This window comes from Sinocyclocheilus rhinocerous, unplaced genomic scaffold, assembly GCF_001515625.1.
Source record: "Sinocyclocheilus rhinocerous isolate Xijiao unplaced genomic scaffold, SAMN03320098_v1.1 scaffold2437, whole genome shotgun sequence".
Classification (NCBI taxonomy): domain Eukaryota; kingdom Metazoa; phylum Chordata; class Actinopteri; order Cypriniformes; family Cyprinidae; genus Sinocyclocheilus; species Sinocyclocheilus rhinocerous.
The window spans coordinates 337,169-356,295 of NW_015638985.1; the positions used below are offsets into that span (position 1 = coordinate 337,169).

The 19,127-nt window shown below is 39.4% G+C and overlaps 1 protein-coding gene across 2 annotated transcripts in view; it reads right to left on the bottom strand.

The window, feature by feature from the left end:
- Nucleotides 1-18,179, bottom strand: part of LOC107750808 (ephrin-A3-like) — a 93,121-nt gene extending 74,942 nt beyond the window's left edge. Inside the window, exon 1 of one of the 2 annotated variants that reach the window (XM_016566332.1) lies at nucleotides 17,855-18,179. In XM_016566332.1, the coding sequence (XP_016421818.1) occupies nucleotides 17,855-17,862 (8 nt within the window). In that variant the 5' untranslated portion in view covers nucleotides 17,863-18,179. Of the gene's footprint in view, nucleotides 1-16,084; nucleotides 16,210-17,854 lie in introns of those variants that run through there. The other variant, XM_016566330.1, reaches the window with a different exon arrangement.
- Between the last annotated feature and the right edge of the window lie 948 nt (nucleotides 18,180-19,127).

Consider the following 19,127-nt stretch of genomic DNA (forward strand, 5'->3'; position numbering starts at 1 on the left):
ACGGGGGTTGGGGGGGGGTTGGGAAAGGTCCACGAGGTAGGATTCGAACTCTGGACACCCAAAGCGCAACTGCACAGCCATTTGTTGGCACGCTGCCCAAGAGGCTATCAGCACTGACAATATCAGCTGAATTAAAAAAAAAAAAACAGTAAGGTCATGTGACAATGCAGCATTGATTTAAAGGTTTATCCTTGCATACAGTTTGATATACTGTACTGTTTAAAGAACAGTAGATAGAAAAAGTAGTATCCTAGCATACCATTCTGCATGCATGGAAAAACCAGATTACCTAATTGCTAAAACTTGCAGGGTACAACCTAAGCAAACTATGTGGGATATTGCATCTGAACTGGACCCTCCATTTCCAGTTTGACAAATTAACTGGTAGCAATAACAACTGCAAATTTTAAAATCTACTTGGATTATTTCATTGGGTAGTCAAAATTAAATTAAAATGCTAAATATCTGTATTAATTAACTGAATTAATTTCCTGAATTAGGCCTAAACATGGAACGTGGATGCAACACGCAACACTGTAGCATACTACAGTACAGTCTAAAATGTTTACTGTTACATATTTTCCAGAAATAGTCACAGAAGGACAATGATCAAACATTTCAAACAGTAGTAAGCCACACTTGCATGTGAGTGGCATGCAGCAAGCAGTATGCTAATATTTCATTCCGAACATAGCCTTTTGTACTGGCCATAAAAGCCAATTCCCTACACACAAACACTCATAAAACACACACCTCCCACATCCATGCCCTTTCCTCTGGGACTTTCCATTGACGCAGGGCTTCAGCAGTACTATTCTAAAAGGCTGCATAAACCACTTCCTGTCTCTCATACCCACACAGAATTGCTCATTAGGTGTCCAGTATCAAGTGTGTATTTTAACGGGAAACACTCACACGTATTTATCTGTGGGCAGTGAACGACTACAAAGACCAAGAGCTAAATGACTCCCTGACATTGCGTACAAACTACCTCACCCACACAGGCTACTGTAAACACTCGAGTCAGTGATGCATCCACCTACTCGCACACCAACACACATCCTGCCCGAGGTACCTACATGGTCTGCGCCTCAAAAACCCACAATAAGCAACAAAATAAACAATAAACCCATGTATGCTTAATAAACAATGATACTGCATATGCTACCTATGTGTGAGAATACACAAACACCAACGGACACGTTCCCTCTCGCTCGCTTTCAGGGGCAGACGAGAAGAGAGGACAGCAGGACATTGATATTCAGAACACCCACACACAGTGTGGTTGGGATCCGAGATCTGGACTCTCAGAGAGTTTCCTAGTTAACACAAACACGCCGCAGTCCTCCACAGTATCATCATTAGGCAGACTCGCTCGCAATGTACACAAATTTACTCATGCGCACACAGCATTATTCCCAACCAAATTGCTCTGCGCATTGTAAACACAAACAGGTTTCGCTCCCCCCAGAAAAATATTGGGATAAACCCATGAACGATGCTCTATTATGCACAAACGACCAAATTTTCTGCCATCCACATCGAGATGTGCTGCATGCATGCCGCAAGACATATAAGCTAAATGATTGGTCAGACACGTATGGCAAAGGCGGCATCAATGGAAATAGCAGAGATTAAACCTTGTGAATGTTTGTAAAGGGTAGCCAGATGATGCCTGAGCTCATGTATTAACCATAAAGAAATTTACACATCAAGGCGGCCAAATGGATTTCTGATGCAGGCCTACATGAGACAAGAGTAAATGATGAGGCTGAAACGTGCAGGGAGCATTGGCCGCAACAATCCCGAGCTGTCCATGTCGATGTCGGGAGGGGAGGGGGTTAGTATCGATCCCCGTTTGTGCTTTCTGGTCCAAGTTTAGCCGTGAAATGGGGCGACACTGAGAGACTCAAGGCAGCTTGAGCTTAATCAATGGAGATGAAGGTTTTGTTTCCCGCTTCGCTCGCTCAAGGATGACACATTGAGGATAATTGCAGTCTTGTTTTTCAATCACCGAACAAATGTAGGGTGATAAAAGCGATGGAGTGAGCGCTGATGAAGGCTCCTTAGACCTAAGAAATGAAGTAGGCATTAGTTCCACCAACTTGTCTTTGAGACTTCCTACTCTGTTGCCCTTGAGTAGTAACGTTGTATGTAATTTCCTGTGTAATGACGTCCCATCCACACCACTTAATCTGAGCGTCTGGAGTCGAACTACGTCGCACCTCGCGCCATAATGAAATGGATTCGCTTCGCTTGGAAGTTTGCACTGATTTTAACTTTCCTGGACGTTTGAAGTAGTTGCATTTAACTTCTGGTTACCCTCGACTGCCACTGAAGGGAAGTCGAATTACATTTTTGCATGAGTGAATGTGCAAAACACTGGAGAGAGATTTCAATTTCCCTCTGATGTTATCATTACTGTGCTGATGGCAGCCAAAGGGTCTGAGATCTTATAATTACTGCATCAATAGGCAAATTCTCAATTATAACAGAATAACTAATTATTACGTCCAGATTCAAAATAGCCTTTTCTTGATGAATTGTCTGAAGTGCCTCATTTTAACTGCACTCAAGGGAGAGTCAGAGGTGGTTGTCTCTTTATTAAAATCAAACATTTTTGACTTCAGGAGAAAGAAAATCTCAGACATGGCACCCAGTGGTATAGTCGTTGAAGTTAAACTCTGACAACGCAAAAAGAGACTCAAGCAAATGAAAGCCCTATATTACTGATATGCCCTAAAAGTTGACGCCTCACACGGTCCTGATTGAATAGTGACAATATATTTGGAATGATTTTGCTGGTGATGTAAAATAAAGAAAAAAATTAAAATATATGATTCTAAATGTGCATTTTATTTACTCATCAAATTTCCTAAAGACATTTCACAATCTCACCTCATCTTGTCAAATGTTAAATCAGAGCTCTCAAAGAAAATACCTAAATACTAGTTATGCACTATTATTACAATTCTGTCTGATAGCAATGTCAATTATTTTCATGTTATTTTCACTAAAAACTAAAATTATTTAAAATTCTACAAGTGTATTCTAACAAAAAAATATGAAATAAAAGTCTCTTAAACACATATGGTACGGATATATTGTGCAACCCTAACAAATACATAATATATATATTGTGAAAAAGAGATTCTGCTACTTCCATGCTTACACAAACACGGAATAAAAGAGAATTAATATACACACCGAACATATATTATAATATTATATTGTGTTTTCTTCAAGTGAACCTAACCGATTAGACTCCACGTACCGGTGACTTCCATCACATTACAATGTATGAACATTTGCATCTTGAGAACAAAAGCAATTTATCTAGCCAGTGAAAATAATAGGTACCTCTTCAGTGTCACAGACATACTGTACAACAATGCAATGGGACTTGAAGTTGGGGTGGCTCTCCACTACAACATTTGCATTCAAATAATTGAGTCTGGAATTGGCTTTACCTGTCAGGAGTGGGAAACCCATCTCAACAGGATTTGGCGCTTCGGTTAAGTGAACACTCCATAACCTTGGAGCTGATGGAATACTAATGGCTTGTGATGGCGATTGAAGTCAATGTGCACTCGTGTGCACTCTCGCTTGCCTTGCTCTAGAGAGTCGTTGCGTTGCTATTCTTCCACCATTAACGTCCCATGGCATTTCCGTGTCAGACTTTTTCAAGTATTCCGCTGCACTTATAGCTGAGTAGTGGAATACAGTGCCTTTACAGTTGTCAGATGACGACAAGTGCAAGGCACGTGTGGCTCTTTTGTTATTTTGTGGTCACCATGGTAACTGCATACAGATCACCTGACCTTGTGACAAGTTCAGTGATTAGGTCAGAGTGCTGACAGTGACTCTCTAGGGAGGCAATCAGGAGTACTCAGGGGAGTGATGTCACACACATGGGTACCTTTCATACAACAAACAGAGCCCACTGGAACATGTTTTTCTCTTTCACATGACACACCTGAAGTGAAACAAAAGATATGGTTCACAACAATCCTTAAATACACTTTGATGTAATTGAAATAGACCCTGGCGGGAAATCTGAAAGAGAAATAAAATTGTTTCTTTTAGTCCATTTCTGTTTGCTTTGAGGTAATTTACATTCTATTGTACGTTTATAAGTTAATACAAATATATTTGAGCAAATATGTTTCTATAATAAGCAGTTCTTCTCTTTAGGACCAGAAATACTGATGACTCATCCTGCACCCCTGTATCCAAATTTATGTCTAATAAAATGCTCTTTAAAATGAGAGTGTCCCTCCAGCCAATACCAGCAAGTTCTGACTAGCAATACTAAGAAAGCTCGTACACAGCTGTGATGTAAATTAAAAACAAATAAATATATGAATAAAAGGGACTAGCATTTTGAAATATGTTACCCCAAATGTCTCTTTGAATAGGAAATTTGTCAACACAGGGCAGAAAACGAAGCTTGTCAAGCTAATTCAGAGTCTTTAACACTTTTAGATTAATTACTGTAAATGTTTAATTGAGCTAATTATCCCATAGCCAGGTAAATGACGCATCAGTATATGATGGAGAAATACCTTCTTAATAACGACACTAAATCCTCACAAACTGCCAAAACTAAGTCTTAAACACTTTGTTTTCTTGCCTTAAAATGGAAGTGAATGTGAAACAAATAGTCAAAAACTAAATTTTCACCATCAGCATTGACTTTTTTGTTGTTGCTGTTCTTGTTAAAAACGCATTTTCAACCATTTGTGATCTGAAAGATCAACACTCAGGTGCACAACACTACAACATAATGCATTTCCATCCCTCAGATTAGATTTTGTTCACATAAAATAAAGTATGACTAAGGACCATAACACAGTGTTTGTAAAGAGGTATACAGGTATTGGTGGACCTCGTGGACCTCAGCAATAAATACAGCAAAATATTGCAGACAACAAAATCCTGGCTATGAGCTCATATATTTGAGCCTAAACAAACTCCACTTAGCTCAGGGTTTCTGCAGACATGAAAAAGTAAAATGTAAGACTTTTTAAGACCTTTTTAATACCACCTTATATGAAATTTAAGACCTAAACCTGTAATGGAAATACACATTTTATTACATACATATATGTAATATTTAATGTGTATAAACTAAAAAGAAAACAAAATATCATTGCTGTAATAAATTATATTTATTACTACGATATCTGTCTAATGATTGTAAACAGTCATTAGGTCCGTCAGACTGAATATATTTTAGCGGTAATGAGACCAAAAATATTTAAGACCCATCGAATCCGAATTTAAGACATTTTAATACTTTTTAAGGCCTTATATTAGGAAAACGTTATTTAAGACTTTTTAAGACTTTTTAAGGACCCGCGGACACCCTGTAGCTTTTCTGTGTGTTTATAGCAACATGAATTGGAAAGCAACAGTGATTATATTAAATGGACTTGTACAACTACCCAACAAAAGCACTTGAAGTGCTGTGAGGCCAATGCAAACAGTCCATTTAAGTGTTACATATATCCATAGGCACCATCTGAAGATGGTGTCTCAGCCTCAGATGTCACGCCACGAACCGTTGGCTGAACGTCTGATGCTTACGGCACACAAAATTGGAAACACTTTAGGAGTTTCGAAGTCATCATTGGATTGGTTGAATTATACAGGACTTCTGGGAGTCGTGTGTCGAGAATATATACGCGTGTGTCGCGTTTTTTAACAAAGATGCCGTGACGCAAAATCCCCTCATGGAAGAAGAACGCCATCGTGTTTACAACTGTGACGATGAGTGCTTATCAGGATCAACTAAACGCTGGATTTTCAAAAGTATGTGAAATATTTAAAGTTTGCGGCATAGAATCTTTAAAATAAGTTTAAAAATATGTGTTTTATACACCGGCCTGTTATTGTGGCAACATTTCCACAGCCCTAAACATGAGGTGGCACAAAATGAAATGTGATTGGTTGCTTTACCTGCCAGTCATATGGCCTCCTGGGCGGGCCTTGGCCATTCAAAGCAGTCAAGGTTCCCAGACCTTCTGCCGTCAGTCTGAAGGTCTGCCTACGCGAGACTATCTAAAGATCTACACAATGACAGATATAAAGTGTTCTTGTGAGTTTTTCCAAACACTTAATATGCAAGAGTCCAGTCAAACTTCAGCACACGGTAAAAAATTATAAAATCAATGTCATGACAACTTATCACTTAAACTTATCAAAATAAGCTGAGCAATTTCTACTTTTATAAGCTATATGAAATTCTACTTGATTTTTTTTTGTCAGTTTAATGTAATTTAAGTTGAAATGACTTGTACAACCAAGTTGATTATATTTGAGGCAGCAAATGAACAAGTTTTTAAGTTGAAATAGGTAGAAATGTTTTACAGTGCATCTTCTCGAAAAATAAAAAAATATTATTTTTCACACATAAGCAACTGGAAAAAGACAATAACAATGAACTAAACTAGTTTATTTAAGAAAACACGAGTGGTGCTTGCCTGTACAAAACCAAACTCTCAGTGGTTGAGGCATTGCCATAATGTAGTCAAGTTTTCAACACATTTTATTGTCTGGCAGGCAAAAATTGTCAGATCACTTAAAGAAACAGCACACTTCTCAAGCTGCATTGTTTGAGATATCATTCATGTTCAAAGCACAAACAGCGAAGGCTGAGTTACACACTGAATTTACTGTAATACTTCGGTTTAGAGGTTTGTTCAAATCCTTATAGTAATAGTAATAGTAATAGTGATGCTTGACTTGGCAAACACTCATAAAAAATGTAAAAACCTTACACTTTCAATGCATCCACTCCTCCGATGACTTCCATTTGACCATCATTTCCAGCTTTCCATCTCCCATGCGTTCTCACTTTCTGTTCCTTAGGTGTCTGAAGGGGGTGACCTCAGGGTAGACGGTTTGAGAGAGCCAAGCTTTACACCCTCTCCTCTCAAATTCAAATCAATTCCTCCCCTCTTCCCACTCCGCTCTCAATTCTAATTGGTATTTCTCACACTGTGTCACATTCAAGCAAAAATGAATTTGCGCATTGATTATCACAAGGCCTGAAATCGACCGTTCTTCAGGCACCAAAGGCCTCGTATTTAATGGTTATATATTTATTTGGAGGCTAGAGGCCGTTCCTGCATTCAGTCCAGATCGATCATCTTCCCTTTCCTCAATCTGACTTTCCCAAGGGAACACCAAGAAATTATGCAGCGAGCGATTGGTTTTACTTGGCAAAGGCTGTAGGCATGAGTCACACCATGGCAGGGAATTCACCCAGGTCTTTACAGACTGTCATCCTCCATGCCAAAAATAAAGAGATGGAACAGGTTGGACAGATACATCCACCGAAGCGCTCTGCGTATGCTCTTTCAGACAGCAGAGGCAGTCTTTCTCTTTATGCATGCAGCAGGCACAGGACCAGGGGGATGTTAAGCACAGATGTGTCATTTCTACAGGAATGATCCAGCCTTGTTGGGGGCAACGGGAAAACAGGTTATCATGCTTCCAGCTCATTAAAGCTTTACTCAAGTACATCACACATTGATTAGCATTGCGATTGATTGGGCTTTTTAAGAATTTTGTTAGTGAGCAAGAGAAAACATCACTTGAACACAAACACATGTACAAATCTTTTTTTTTAAATACGCATTTCCTACTTCCTCTGTATCCGTAGTAATTCACTGGCAATGAATGACTGAATACTGAATGCTGGAATAAGGTGCATTTGATATGCAGAATCACAGAGACTTTGCCATCATGCCAAGCCAGATGGACAGGCTTGCATGTAATCAGCTGCAAATCCACTTGTCTTTTTCTTTTCTTGAGAGCGTAGCCGCCGAATACAGCAACAGACTAGCACAGCACATGTTCGCTTGCCTCAGTGCATCAATCCACATGACTAAAACCATGTGGTTCAATAACCATCCTCAATTTAACCTTCTTTTCCAGGGGAAAAATACTTCTAAACTTCCCGTTCTATAGCCCCCATTTCCAATTAATTTTCTAATCTTCATTGTTGCTCCTAATTTCTCTGTTAATTAATTTGCCAGTCTCACTTTCTTTTAACACCTTTTGAATAATTCCTTGCTCCAGTAATATTTTTATTCCTTGTTCCATTCCATCAATAACTGACTTTCCTCTTGTTCTTGGGCACAAAAAAATTGCTCAAAGACTGAAATAGATTTTATCTACCTGCACAAATTGAGTCCCTTGGCATGAGGACTGACTTGGGAAGCCAGGGTTTGAATTCATTACATTTTTTTTTACATCCAAGTAAGACATTCGAGGGCATAAGAATTCACATACATGATTTTTTTTTTTTAATATTACATATGTTAAACTAAAGTTACATCATCCAAAGCAGCAAATCGCAGTCTTAAACAAGTAATTATATAATAAAAGCAAAAATGCCCATACACAATGATAAACCATGAAAACACAATAATTGCACAACTTCATAGCATTTCTTTATTAATTTTGTGATTATGGTGGTATTTTGTGTGGCCAGCTATAGTACATTGACACTCTACATGGTGACTTTCAGTCTGGGACGGTCACAGCACTAAAGACTCAATTTGGAGAGACATGTGACAACAGCTAAATAGTTAATGAAGTAAAACTGATGAAATGGAAGGCATGCAGGGGTCCTGAGACATGCTTTTAAAATTGAACCATTTTAACAACACAGTTTCTTCAATATGCAATACCCCTGGTGTTAGAAACTAAGCATGCATTTGACGTAAATCTACATTGACCAACAATATAAAAATAGCTCAGGCAGAACTTGCTCTTTTGCCCAACGTCCCACTGCAGCCGATACGTCTGTCTGGAACTCAAGCAGTCAAAATTACCAAAGTACACATCCCTAAAATCACTTTTTTACTCTTCCCTGATCTATACTGAATGTATTCTTGACCTGTGTCTGAGGGTATTGTAAAGGAAAGCATTCAATCAAACTGACATCTTAGAAGCATTCAAAGCATTCAAATTATTCTGGAAACTTACTAAGCAAAGCTACATTCAGAATAACAGAGCGGACATTTTTAGTTGTCAGCAACTGTACTCTGCATGTGACCTTGTTTTTCTGTGTGAGTTTTGTCTGTTTTTTTCATTAATAGGATATATGTGACTGTAATGAGCTGCAGGAGGAAGCCTCCTGCTTGGCTGGTCATTGATCACTCCACCCAATGCCTCCATTTCCCAGGAAAGCCATTTGTCAAGATGATAATTTGCTCTGTAGCACAGAAGATTGTGCACTAAATATAAAAACTTTCCTAGTCTTTCCCACCCCCTAGTCCTGTTTCATCTAGTAGAAAAGAAGAATACATTTGGTCTGGTCTAATACAAAAAAAAACAAAAAAACAATCCAGATATGTTAGCATCATCGCAGTGTCACCTCTATAATTTGATTTTATGCCTTAAAAAAAGAAAATAAATCAAAGCTTTATGTCTGGAATCATACCACCATTACAGAAAAACATGAGAACACTGCGGTCACTCAAATACATCAACTGCCAATAGATTGGGAGTATTTGAACACTTCCAAGTTAACTACCTCAGTATGTTTGTGTCAATCATTTTCAAGTGAATAATAAAAAAAAAAAAAACATGAAATTAGCACATTCATTTAGCACGATGGTGCTCAGCAGTTAATGCCGAGTTCACACTGCACAATTTTCAAAGACGTCGCATCACTGTTGGTTTCACACTGAACGACTATCTGGGGTAGCATTCAGTTGTTGCTGTGTTCACACTGCACGATGGAACGACGACAGGAGGTTACACACTGCATGACTTTACAATAGGAAGAATCGCCGACAGCTCTGTCTGGTGCAGGGTTGCCAGGTTTTCGCTACAAAACCCGCCCAATTACTACTCAAAACTAGCCTGAAAATAGCCCAATTGCTTTCGAGGGGGTCCCCCAGTAAAAATCGCGTTCGGGGGAGCAACCGTACTCTGCATGTGACCTTGTTTTTCTGTGTGAGTTTTGTCTGTTTTTTTCATTAATAGGATATATGTGACTGTAATGAGCTGCAGGAGGAAGCCTCCTGCTTGGCTGGTCATTGATCACTCCACCCAATGCCTCCATTTCCCAGGAAAGCCATTTGTCAAGATGATAATTTGCTCTGTAGCACAGAAGATTGTGCACTAAATATAAAAACTTTCCTAGTCTTTCCCACCCCCTAGTCCTGTTTCATCTAGTAGAAAAGAAGAATACATTTGGTCTGGTCTAATACAAAAAAAAACAAAAAAACAATCCAGATATGTTAGCATCATCGCAGTGTCACCTCTATAATTTGATTTTATGCCTTAAAAAAAGAAAATAAATCAAAGCTTTATGTCTGGAATCATACCACCATTACAGAAAAACATGAGAACACTGCGGTCACTCAAATACATCAACTGCCAATAGATTGGGAGTATTTGAACACTTCCAAGTTAACTACCTCAGTATGTTTGTGTCAATCATTTTCAAGTGAATAATAAAAAAAAAAAAAACATGAAATTAGCACATTCATTTAGCACGATGGTGCTCAGCAGTTAATGCCGAGTTCACACTGCACAATTTTCAAAGACGTCGCATCACTGTTGGTTTCACACTGAACGACTATCTGGGGTAGCATTCAGTTGTTGCTGTGTTCACACTGCACGATGGAACGACGACAGGAGGTTACACACTGCATGACTTTACAATAGGAAGTGAAAAATCGGGCTAAAATCCTGCAGTGTGAACTCGGCATAAGGGTACTCCCAGCACCACATTTTGTATTTCCTATATTTACACAAATGACTTAAATAATCAGCTTGTTAGCAGAGAGCTGCATGATCTGAAATTGGTCTGTCAGATAAGGGAGACATACAAAATGAGCAAAACCACTGATTTAGCATATGCTTTTATCCAAAGCGACTTACAAATGCGAAATACAAAAAAGTGATTCATCTTAAGTAGGCAGTAACATGAGAAGTGCTGTAATAAAGTTACAAGGTTATTCAGAGGAGTACAGGTTAGAATATAGAATACCAGGCTAAAATATAGATCAAAGAAAGATGCAAGCAAATATAAGCTTGCCGCCATTTGTCTTGCGTCATTACATCACGTCTGTAAACATAAAGGAGGAGTCCCGGCTAGCAGGCTATATCGCATGTAATGCCGGGTTCAGACTACACGATATTTTTGTCGGTCACGATAGTCACTGTGTCAGATTACACGATTTTGACTCCTAAAATCTTGTCGTGTCGTGGACAAGAAACATGTCAGACTGCACGTTGCGGTCTTTAACGACGCGCGTGATGTCATCGAGAAGGCGGAACTAGCGACTGACTTCCGAAAACAAGAGTGTAAACATTGCTGAAGCGCTTCCGCTATAGTTCGCCAGCATTTTTCTTTCTTTGTTCTGTCGTGGTAGTCCCTCGATGACACATCATACAGGCAGGAGTACTGTTGCCACAGCTCCACGAACCTTTCCTCCATCTCATAATTCCACCTAGCAGCACCATCATCTCTCTTTCGTTTCGCCATGTTTGAAACCTGTGTATGAAAGAGCTTCTGTGCTGCTATTGGTCAACGTCACCAATGTGACAGAACTCGTCGTGGATGACGGAAAAAAAATTTAAACATGCTAGTCTTTCTGTCGTGATGTCGTGAAGCATCGCAGACGCGGAATCGGTTGTCGTCCACTATGACACACTACACGTGCTGAAACTATGGAATCTTGCGTCCTGACGCCCATTGTCGTTTACGAATCCCCACGACACCCTACGTCAAGCAAATCATGGCAAAATCGGGCTAAAATCGTGTAGTCTGAACCGGGCATAAGGATGCTGCAGGTGGCGGATCATTTATATCCTTTTCTCACAGATGCTGGAATAATTAAACATATCATTTTGATGGCAGACTGTAATCCAGAAAGGTCCAAATGACAATCATGAGTGACAACTGGAGATTCACCCATTGTCACCAGTTGTCTACAGGTAACACTAATACACACTAAATACACAGTCACGCTATGCTGATGTTGTTAACATACTTCGTTCTCAAATTGTTATAATAATAATTTGCACGGTTCGATGTGATATGAGCCAAGCAATCGTTAGATTTAATCACCATTGGTAGTGCAATGTATTGCAATGTTTTTTTTTTCTCAGTTGGTCAGAACAAAAGTGGCAGACATGTTACTTACTTGTTCAGATGACATTTTCTGAGGAAAATTCTTATTTGGGTTATACATCCAAGACGTAGAATCTGTGATTCCGAAGTACAGTATCCACACCGGTGCGGTGACTAACAGCCACACATTCTCCTCCAAACAAATGCAGAGGAGCCGTGCCGACGCACAACCCACGTAAAGATGATAATTACGCAAATAACTGCAATTGCAGGTTTCAAACAGAGATGGCGACAAAGAGGCAAAACTTACGGACTGCAGCTATAAAGGGATACTCCACCCCAAAATGAAAATTGTCATTAATCACTTACCCCCATGTCGTTCCAAACCCGTAAAAGCTTCGTTCGTCTTTGGAACACAATTTAAGATATTTTGGATGAAAACCGGGAGACTTGTGACTGTCACATTGACTGCCAAGTAAATTACACTGTCAAGGTCCAGAAAAGTATGAAAAGCATCGTCAGAATATCTCAGAAGTCCATCTGCCATCAGTGGTTCAATCTGAATTTTATCGCGCCACACGGATGCGCTGTTTTCGTTCAAATCAAAGCGTAAATACACGTAGAAAACATATCCGTGTGTCGCGGCTGACACAGAAGAGCGTACACTGCTTACGTTCAGTGGATATTCTCCAAAATGGCGCTACAGTGATGCGGAGATTTACTTGGCAGTCAATGTGACAGTCCCTAGCCTCCCGGTTTTCATCCAAAATATCTTAAATTGTGTTCCGAAGACGAAAGAAGCTTTTACGGGTTTGGAACGACATGGGGGTAAGTGATTAATTACAAAATTTTCATTTTGGGGTGAAGTATCCCTTTAAAGCTGCAGTCCGTAAGTTTTGCCTCTGTCGCCATCTCTGTTTGAAACCTGCAATTGCAGTTATTTCGTAATTATCATCTTTACGTGGGTTGTGCGTCGGCACGGCTACTCAGCATTTGTTTTGAGGAGAATGTGTGGCTGTTAGTCACCGCACCGGTGTGGATACTGTACTGTTCATTTTGGGGTGGAGTATCCCTTTAAGTATAGTATTTTAGGGTTTAAATCTGGCAATAATATATAAGCCACAGTGACACTTTGGTCATACCTAAAAATGCATCATTGAATATCTCTGAATTAGAAATATCAAACCAAGTGGCATCTGCAAACAAGTCCATCTACAAATATATTCAAAATGATGATATATTCAAACCTGTTGATTCTTAGCCCCCTTAAAGCAACTGATGTCAAGGTGATTTATATTGTGTGAAGTTTCTCAAGGTCACACGGGTGTAGTTTATCACTATAAACAAGTTTTGACAACCAGAAAGTAACTAAATATTTTAGTCTTTCATTAATTTTAACATTAACTATTTTGCTTTAAAAAAAAAGTGTGCTACATATAAAAGTTATTCATTAATTTTTAAGTGTGACTTAAGTGTTCAAATTTTCAGGGCAAATGGATTACATTTCAGATTTTGTGTTAGAAAATAATCTTACTTTGCTTTTTGGACCATTAGTAAATCAGGACCACAGCTGGTTTGGCTGAAACAATCAAGTCATCAAGTCTCACAGCTACTTCAGGGGTAAACAACTACAGGAACAAAAATTGAATTTAGCGACACACCACAGGCGAGTATGAATTCACTACAAGCAAGTTTCAAGTTAATTTGACCAAGCTCTTAAAGGTTGCAATGTGTTTTAGACTGCATGTTCATTCTTTCACAGTACATTTACATTTCATTTGGTCTTTCTTCTAAGGTAAATCTCCCCTTACATAAGCCCTTCACTGTGGCCATAGAGCTCTGAGAGCAGGGCTCTCTTTTGTTATCATCATGTTGACAGAGGCTGACCAATTAAAGGGCCCTGCTCTGATACTGGGCCGTGACACCAACCTGGTGCGGGGTGTAAGAGGCCACGGCGCCACAGGAAATGTACCCTACGGCCACCTTGCTCAGCTACACATATTCCACATCAAACTTCGCTAATTAGCAGAGAATCTGGGAGCAACAATGATGTGTGTGTGTGTATATGTGTAAAAAGGTTGGATTTTTCCTGTCACATGTGTGCATGAATGTTCTTCTCATTCTGCTTACAAGTCAGTTGATCTGCATAAAGTACATTAGTATGCATACTTGTTTGCGAGGGACTTTGCGTGTGTGTTGGACAGAACGCAACTAAATGACTTTGTGTGTGAGTGTGTGTTCCATTAGCTGGGACAGCTGTAATGAGCTTGGGTTGCAGTGCCAGTGCCAGCAGAAGCTGAGAGCGTTGCCTCCTAATGGGGCTGTGCAGATGCAATCAAAGCCCAGCCGTGTGCTACTGACTCATCCTCGCCATCCGAATCAACACCCCATACGTGTTTGTTTTGGTGGTTTATACATATCTCAAGCACTCCATACGAATTTCTGTTGGGAGTCGTGTTCTTTCTGGCTTTTCAGATTTGGCATTTTCCTCAGACACATCATCTCACATGATTGATGATCCTCTATTCACTTGACTTTATAGTGAAATTTCAAACAGACTCCGTGAGCAAGGTTTTCTTGCAGCATCCATGAAAGCGCTTTTATCAGCCTGTGCTTTTATCCGTCTCGGCGATGTGAGCATTGGGATGCGGCGTGAGAATGAGCCCGGTTACGTTAGCCCACATAAAGCGCTCCACCGCTAACTCATCTACCTCAGCTGGACCAAGCGTTAGGCTCCCGGATAGAGCGAAAGGAGGGTCTCACCTAGAACTATGACAACCCACTAGGCCATAAACACTCTCATGCCCTTGAGGGGCTCATGGGAACCGGTTGGTTAGGAGATTGTTGCTCCAGTTTGTACCATGCCTGCATGCGCTTCTCAGTAGTGTGTGGCCCATAGCTTTAAGCCTCTCAGGACTGATCTGGGATCAGTATTCATGCCGTAAGGCCTCAGAGAGTTCCTCGGCTACCTGCAATCTGGGTCAGTTTACGCATTATTTTACAGATCTTCTCCCAGTGTGGGAGTAGAAATAGACTCTGTACTAACAGAGACATGCAGGTACAAACGCCCTGACACTGAGTTCTGAACAAGCACAACTCTTAGAAACATTCATACACAACAATAACAGCAAAAAAACACCACTAGTTCTCATAAATATTACTTTTTTTTTTTTTTTTTTTTTTTACGAATAATAGCTATTTAGTAAACACAAACATTATGAGTTATAGCTGGATTATTTACTCAATGAAAATAAATTTAAGACAGAAATAAAAGTAGACATTCTACATTATAGAAGCACTTCTAGACAAGAGAACAGGGCAGCAGAGGAGGAGGGGGGGAAAGATCTATGGTGAGATATAAAAAAAAGTGAAGAAAAGCACACTGATTTTCCTCAGAGATTATTTAGCTATCCAGTCTCAGCTGTCAGTTAATGTGAATTATCACCTGTCAGCACACAATCAAGTCATGTGACAGTAAAATAAATCAATCAATCTGGAGGCTGAAGCAAACATGTCACAATCAGGAGCCACTTCATCAACTTCTTCCTCAGCGGTCGAAATGTGCAGCACGTGACCAGACAATTGTCACTTAAATCAAAACTCAGGTGAATCTCATGCAACTTGTCAAGAACGTGTTCGGGTTATGCATCACCCCAAAATTAACAAATGAACCATTTGTTTGATTCAAAATATATTTTCATTTTGAATAAGAATAGATTTGAACAGACAAATTACGTTAGAATCTGGGACGAAAATGTGCTTAATTGACATTAAAATAATGTAATTTTACACAAAATCTTAATTGTGCTTAAACAGCTTTAAATAAAAAACAATTTCTAGTTTTTTTTCTGATAAAATATGACCCGGACATGTTATCCGCGAGATTCACCGGTCTTTTCTCCCTCATTCTTTACGCGTTTACCGTTGCACGGGAGCTAAATCTCCCCATAACCGCCGTAGAAAACTTATGAACCCACTTACTGGATGTTTGAGCTGTTCCAGTAAACGGCGTGACGGTTGTTCCCGTGAACCGGGCGCAAGTTCGTCCAGGCGAGCGCGAGGAGGTAGAGGGAAACCGCCGCGAGAGCCATTATAATATTCCTGCGTTCACGCACACTGTGAAGTTTCAGGAGTGACAACTGCATTTAAAAACAGGAATGAATCCCCTAAAATATTGTTCCATGTGTGTAAGGAACACAACTCACTCCTGAAATTTCCAAATACTTACATTCAGCGATTTTAACCAAATCACCATCTACAGAGGTGCTTTGTTTCATTTATTTTCAGAAATCTGCTTCACAAAGCATGTTCTTGCAATTTTGCCACATCCACTTGCCCACTACGCTTTTCAGTAACTGTTTTTTCATGCATAGGCTTGTATGTCTTTTGATGTGGAACTTTGAGTCTGAAATAAAGTGTATCTTTAAATGTACATGTATAAGTGTCTTTGGCCTTGCCTCATAAAGCAATCCAGTTCATGGAGTTGTTAAAGTGGGCAGGTACAAGTAAATGTTTTGGTCTTATTTCCAAAATAAAGCATTTGGATTTATTTAGGTTTATTATAGGCTTGTTCTTGTTCTAGCAAGACCTGGCAACCCAAATGAGTGAAGGCTCGTACCTCACTCTTTCCCTGTGATTTTGTCACAAGAAGCGAGACACAGCTCCGATACGCATTTAAATATGCCATTAACTAGTTGTTCAATTCAGTTCCATCCCCATTGCATAGAACTTTTGTTAATGCGGCTGTCGCTACCTGCATTTCTCAAGAGTTAATTCAGTTGTAGAATGCGGTTTTCACTCCTGTAAATTACTGAACTGTGTACAGAACAGGATTAAGCACTAAATGGTGAACTGACACCCAGATATCTCAAAAGTATATTTTGCTATTTTTCTTTCATACCTGACATACATGCACAAACCTTTCACTCTTCTCCACTTCATATTTCATGAACCATACATAATTATCATCACCGATGTAACAAAATGAATGAATTATTCCATACAGACTACTTTTTATCTTGCTGTAAATGCAGATAAGCAGACATCTGTAGACATCTAACCGAAACTTGCGTTCAAACACAAAGGATAATTAAAGGTAATAGATAACAGTATCAACAGAATGTGACACGCAGGGAAACGTGTGACTGCTGTGCACTTTGAAGATGCTGTGGTTAAGATAATGAGGACCTGGGTATTAATGAGGCTCTCTTCTCATCTTTTCTACACACAAACACACACACACAAACTCTCTTACACATTTAATTGCTGCTGCAGCTGGTGCTTGTTGGGCCCATAGCTTGCTCCAGAAGATTTTGAGTAATGCTAAAGCCATGTTTGGAGTGCAATGCTCGCTGACATTCATGCCACATACTCTGACCCTCAGTTTGAATATGAGTAATATTTCCATACCATTTCCATCACTTATAGTGATGCAAATCAATAGCAAGATGAAAGAGGGGAAATACAGCAAAAAGAACAAGATGAATACAAATAGCAGAGAGACGCTCATCCAAGGCATCCTGAGCAGGTCTGTTGGAATTTTCTGAAACAAGTTACTGAATAATTCCTTTCTGAGACAAAATCCTCCTCAAGAGAAGAAAAATGGTAGGACAAACTGTCGATGGACGGTCGAGATTACAAAAGGAGAGAGTAGCCTGCGTCGTCAGCGGCAGGTGTCTCTTTGGTTAGGTGACTGGAGAGAGAGAAAAAACCCCGACTCAATAAGTGTTAAAGACGATTTTGTCAACTTACACTGCCATATATTGCGGCCAATGAACTTCTGTGAGCTGTTGTGAGATCCCTCTAGTTTACTGTGGGTTTCGTCCAAACGCACACAGGATGTCAAACAGTAATAGGAAAAGTAAGGCAACCACAGGCGTCCTCATTGACACTCGTTTTCTGCTCCCGCCACAGTATATGATTGACAGGTTGCGGTTGCCTGAGTAGTGGCCACGCCCCCACCGCCTACTCACCTAATAAGCCATGTATATTTAATAAACCTAAATAATTCTGGTTTGTGTAACTGTTTGGTAGAGCTGTGTTTAATGTTGTGGATTAATGTTGCCCTTTTTGAGCTTTTCTCCCCCACTACATTTCTAGACAAGAGTGTGGGTTTGCTATGTGGGTTCTTAGAAATGCAGTATTTGTATCTAATATAGTTTAATCCTTATTTACCATTTTCTACAAATACTTGATTTGGTTACATCACACATTTTCAAATATTATTAATATTTTAAAGAAAACTGGATCACTGCTTTTTTCCCTCCTATTTGTAATCTCTGGACAGTTACACCACCGAAATGTTGTTGTCGGATTTGATACAGATTATTCAAAGTCTCTGAATAGATCAGTTTCCTCCAATCCTATTATATTCATGGACACATGTTCTGTGGCCGCTGTATTCATCATAGAAGAGGTGTAATCAAGTCATTATTTGTATGATTTTACACAAAGGCATGGATGTGCATTCAGATCCAATGTTTGAAAGATACCTTAACCTGGGGTGTGTTTCCCAAAACCATCGTTGGCTATATGGTCGCAAGTTCAATTGAGCTCTATTGGTAACGACGGAACTTGTGACCATAGTTGCTTTTGGGAAACGCACCCCTGGTTGGTTTTTGAAAACAGATTGTACCTTTATTGCCTATGATATCATATAAAATTTCCATAACTGATCTGTTGAGGTGACTGCAAGAAGAAAATTTGATTATATATAAATTTGATTCCGTTTCTACTGCAAAATGGGTATTGTATACATAAAATATTTTCTTGGTTCTTTCTAAATATCATTTCAATTTGTTGTTGGATCATTAGACATGATGTTACAGTACAGTGACTTGGAAGTCACACTGTACTTTGCGCACTGTATTTATTCAATCATGGTTTTTGATGCCAAAAATAAAATATACAATGTGAAGCATCAGATTATGAATACCCAGGATTAATTGTTAACCCTGGGTTAAGTATGGACAGTATGCAATGTGAAACAAGATAACACAGGATTTACTGGTTTAAAATTACCAGG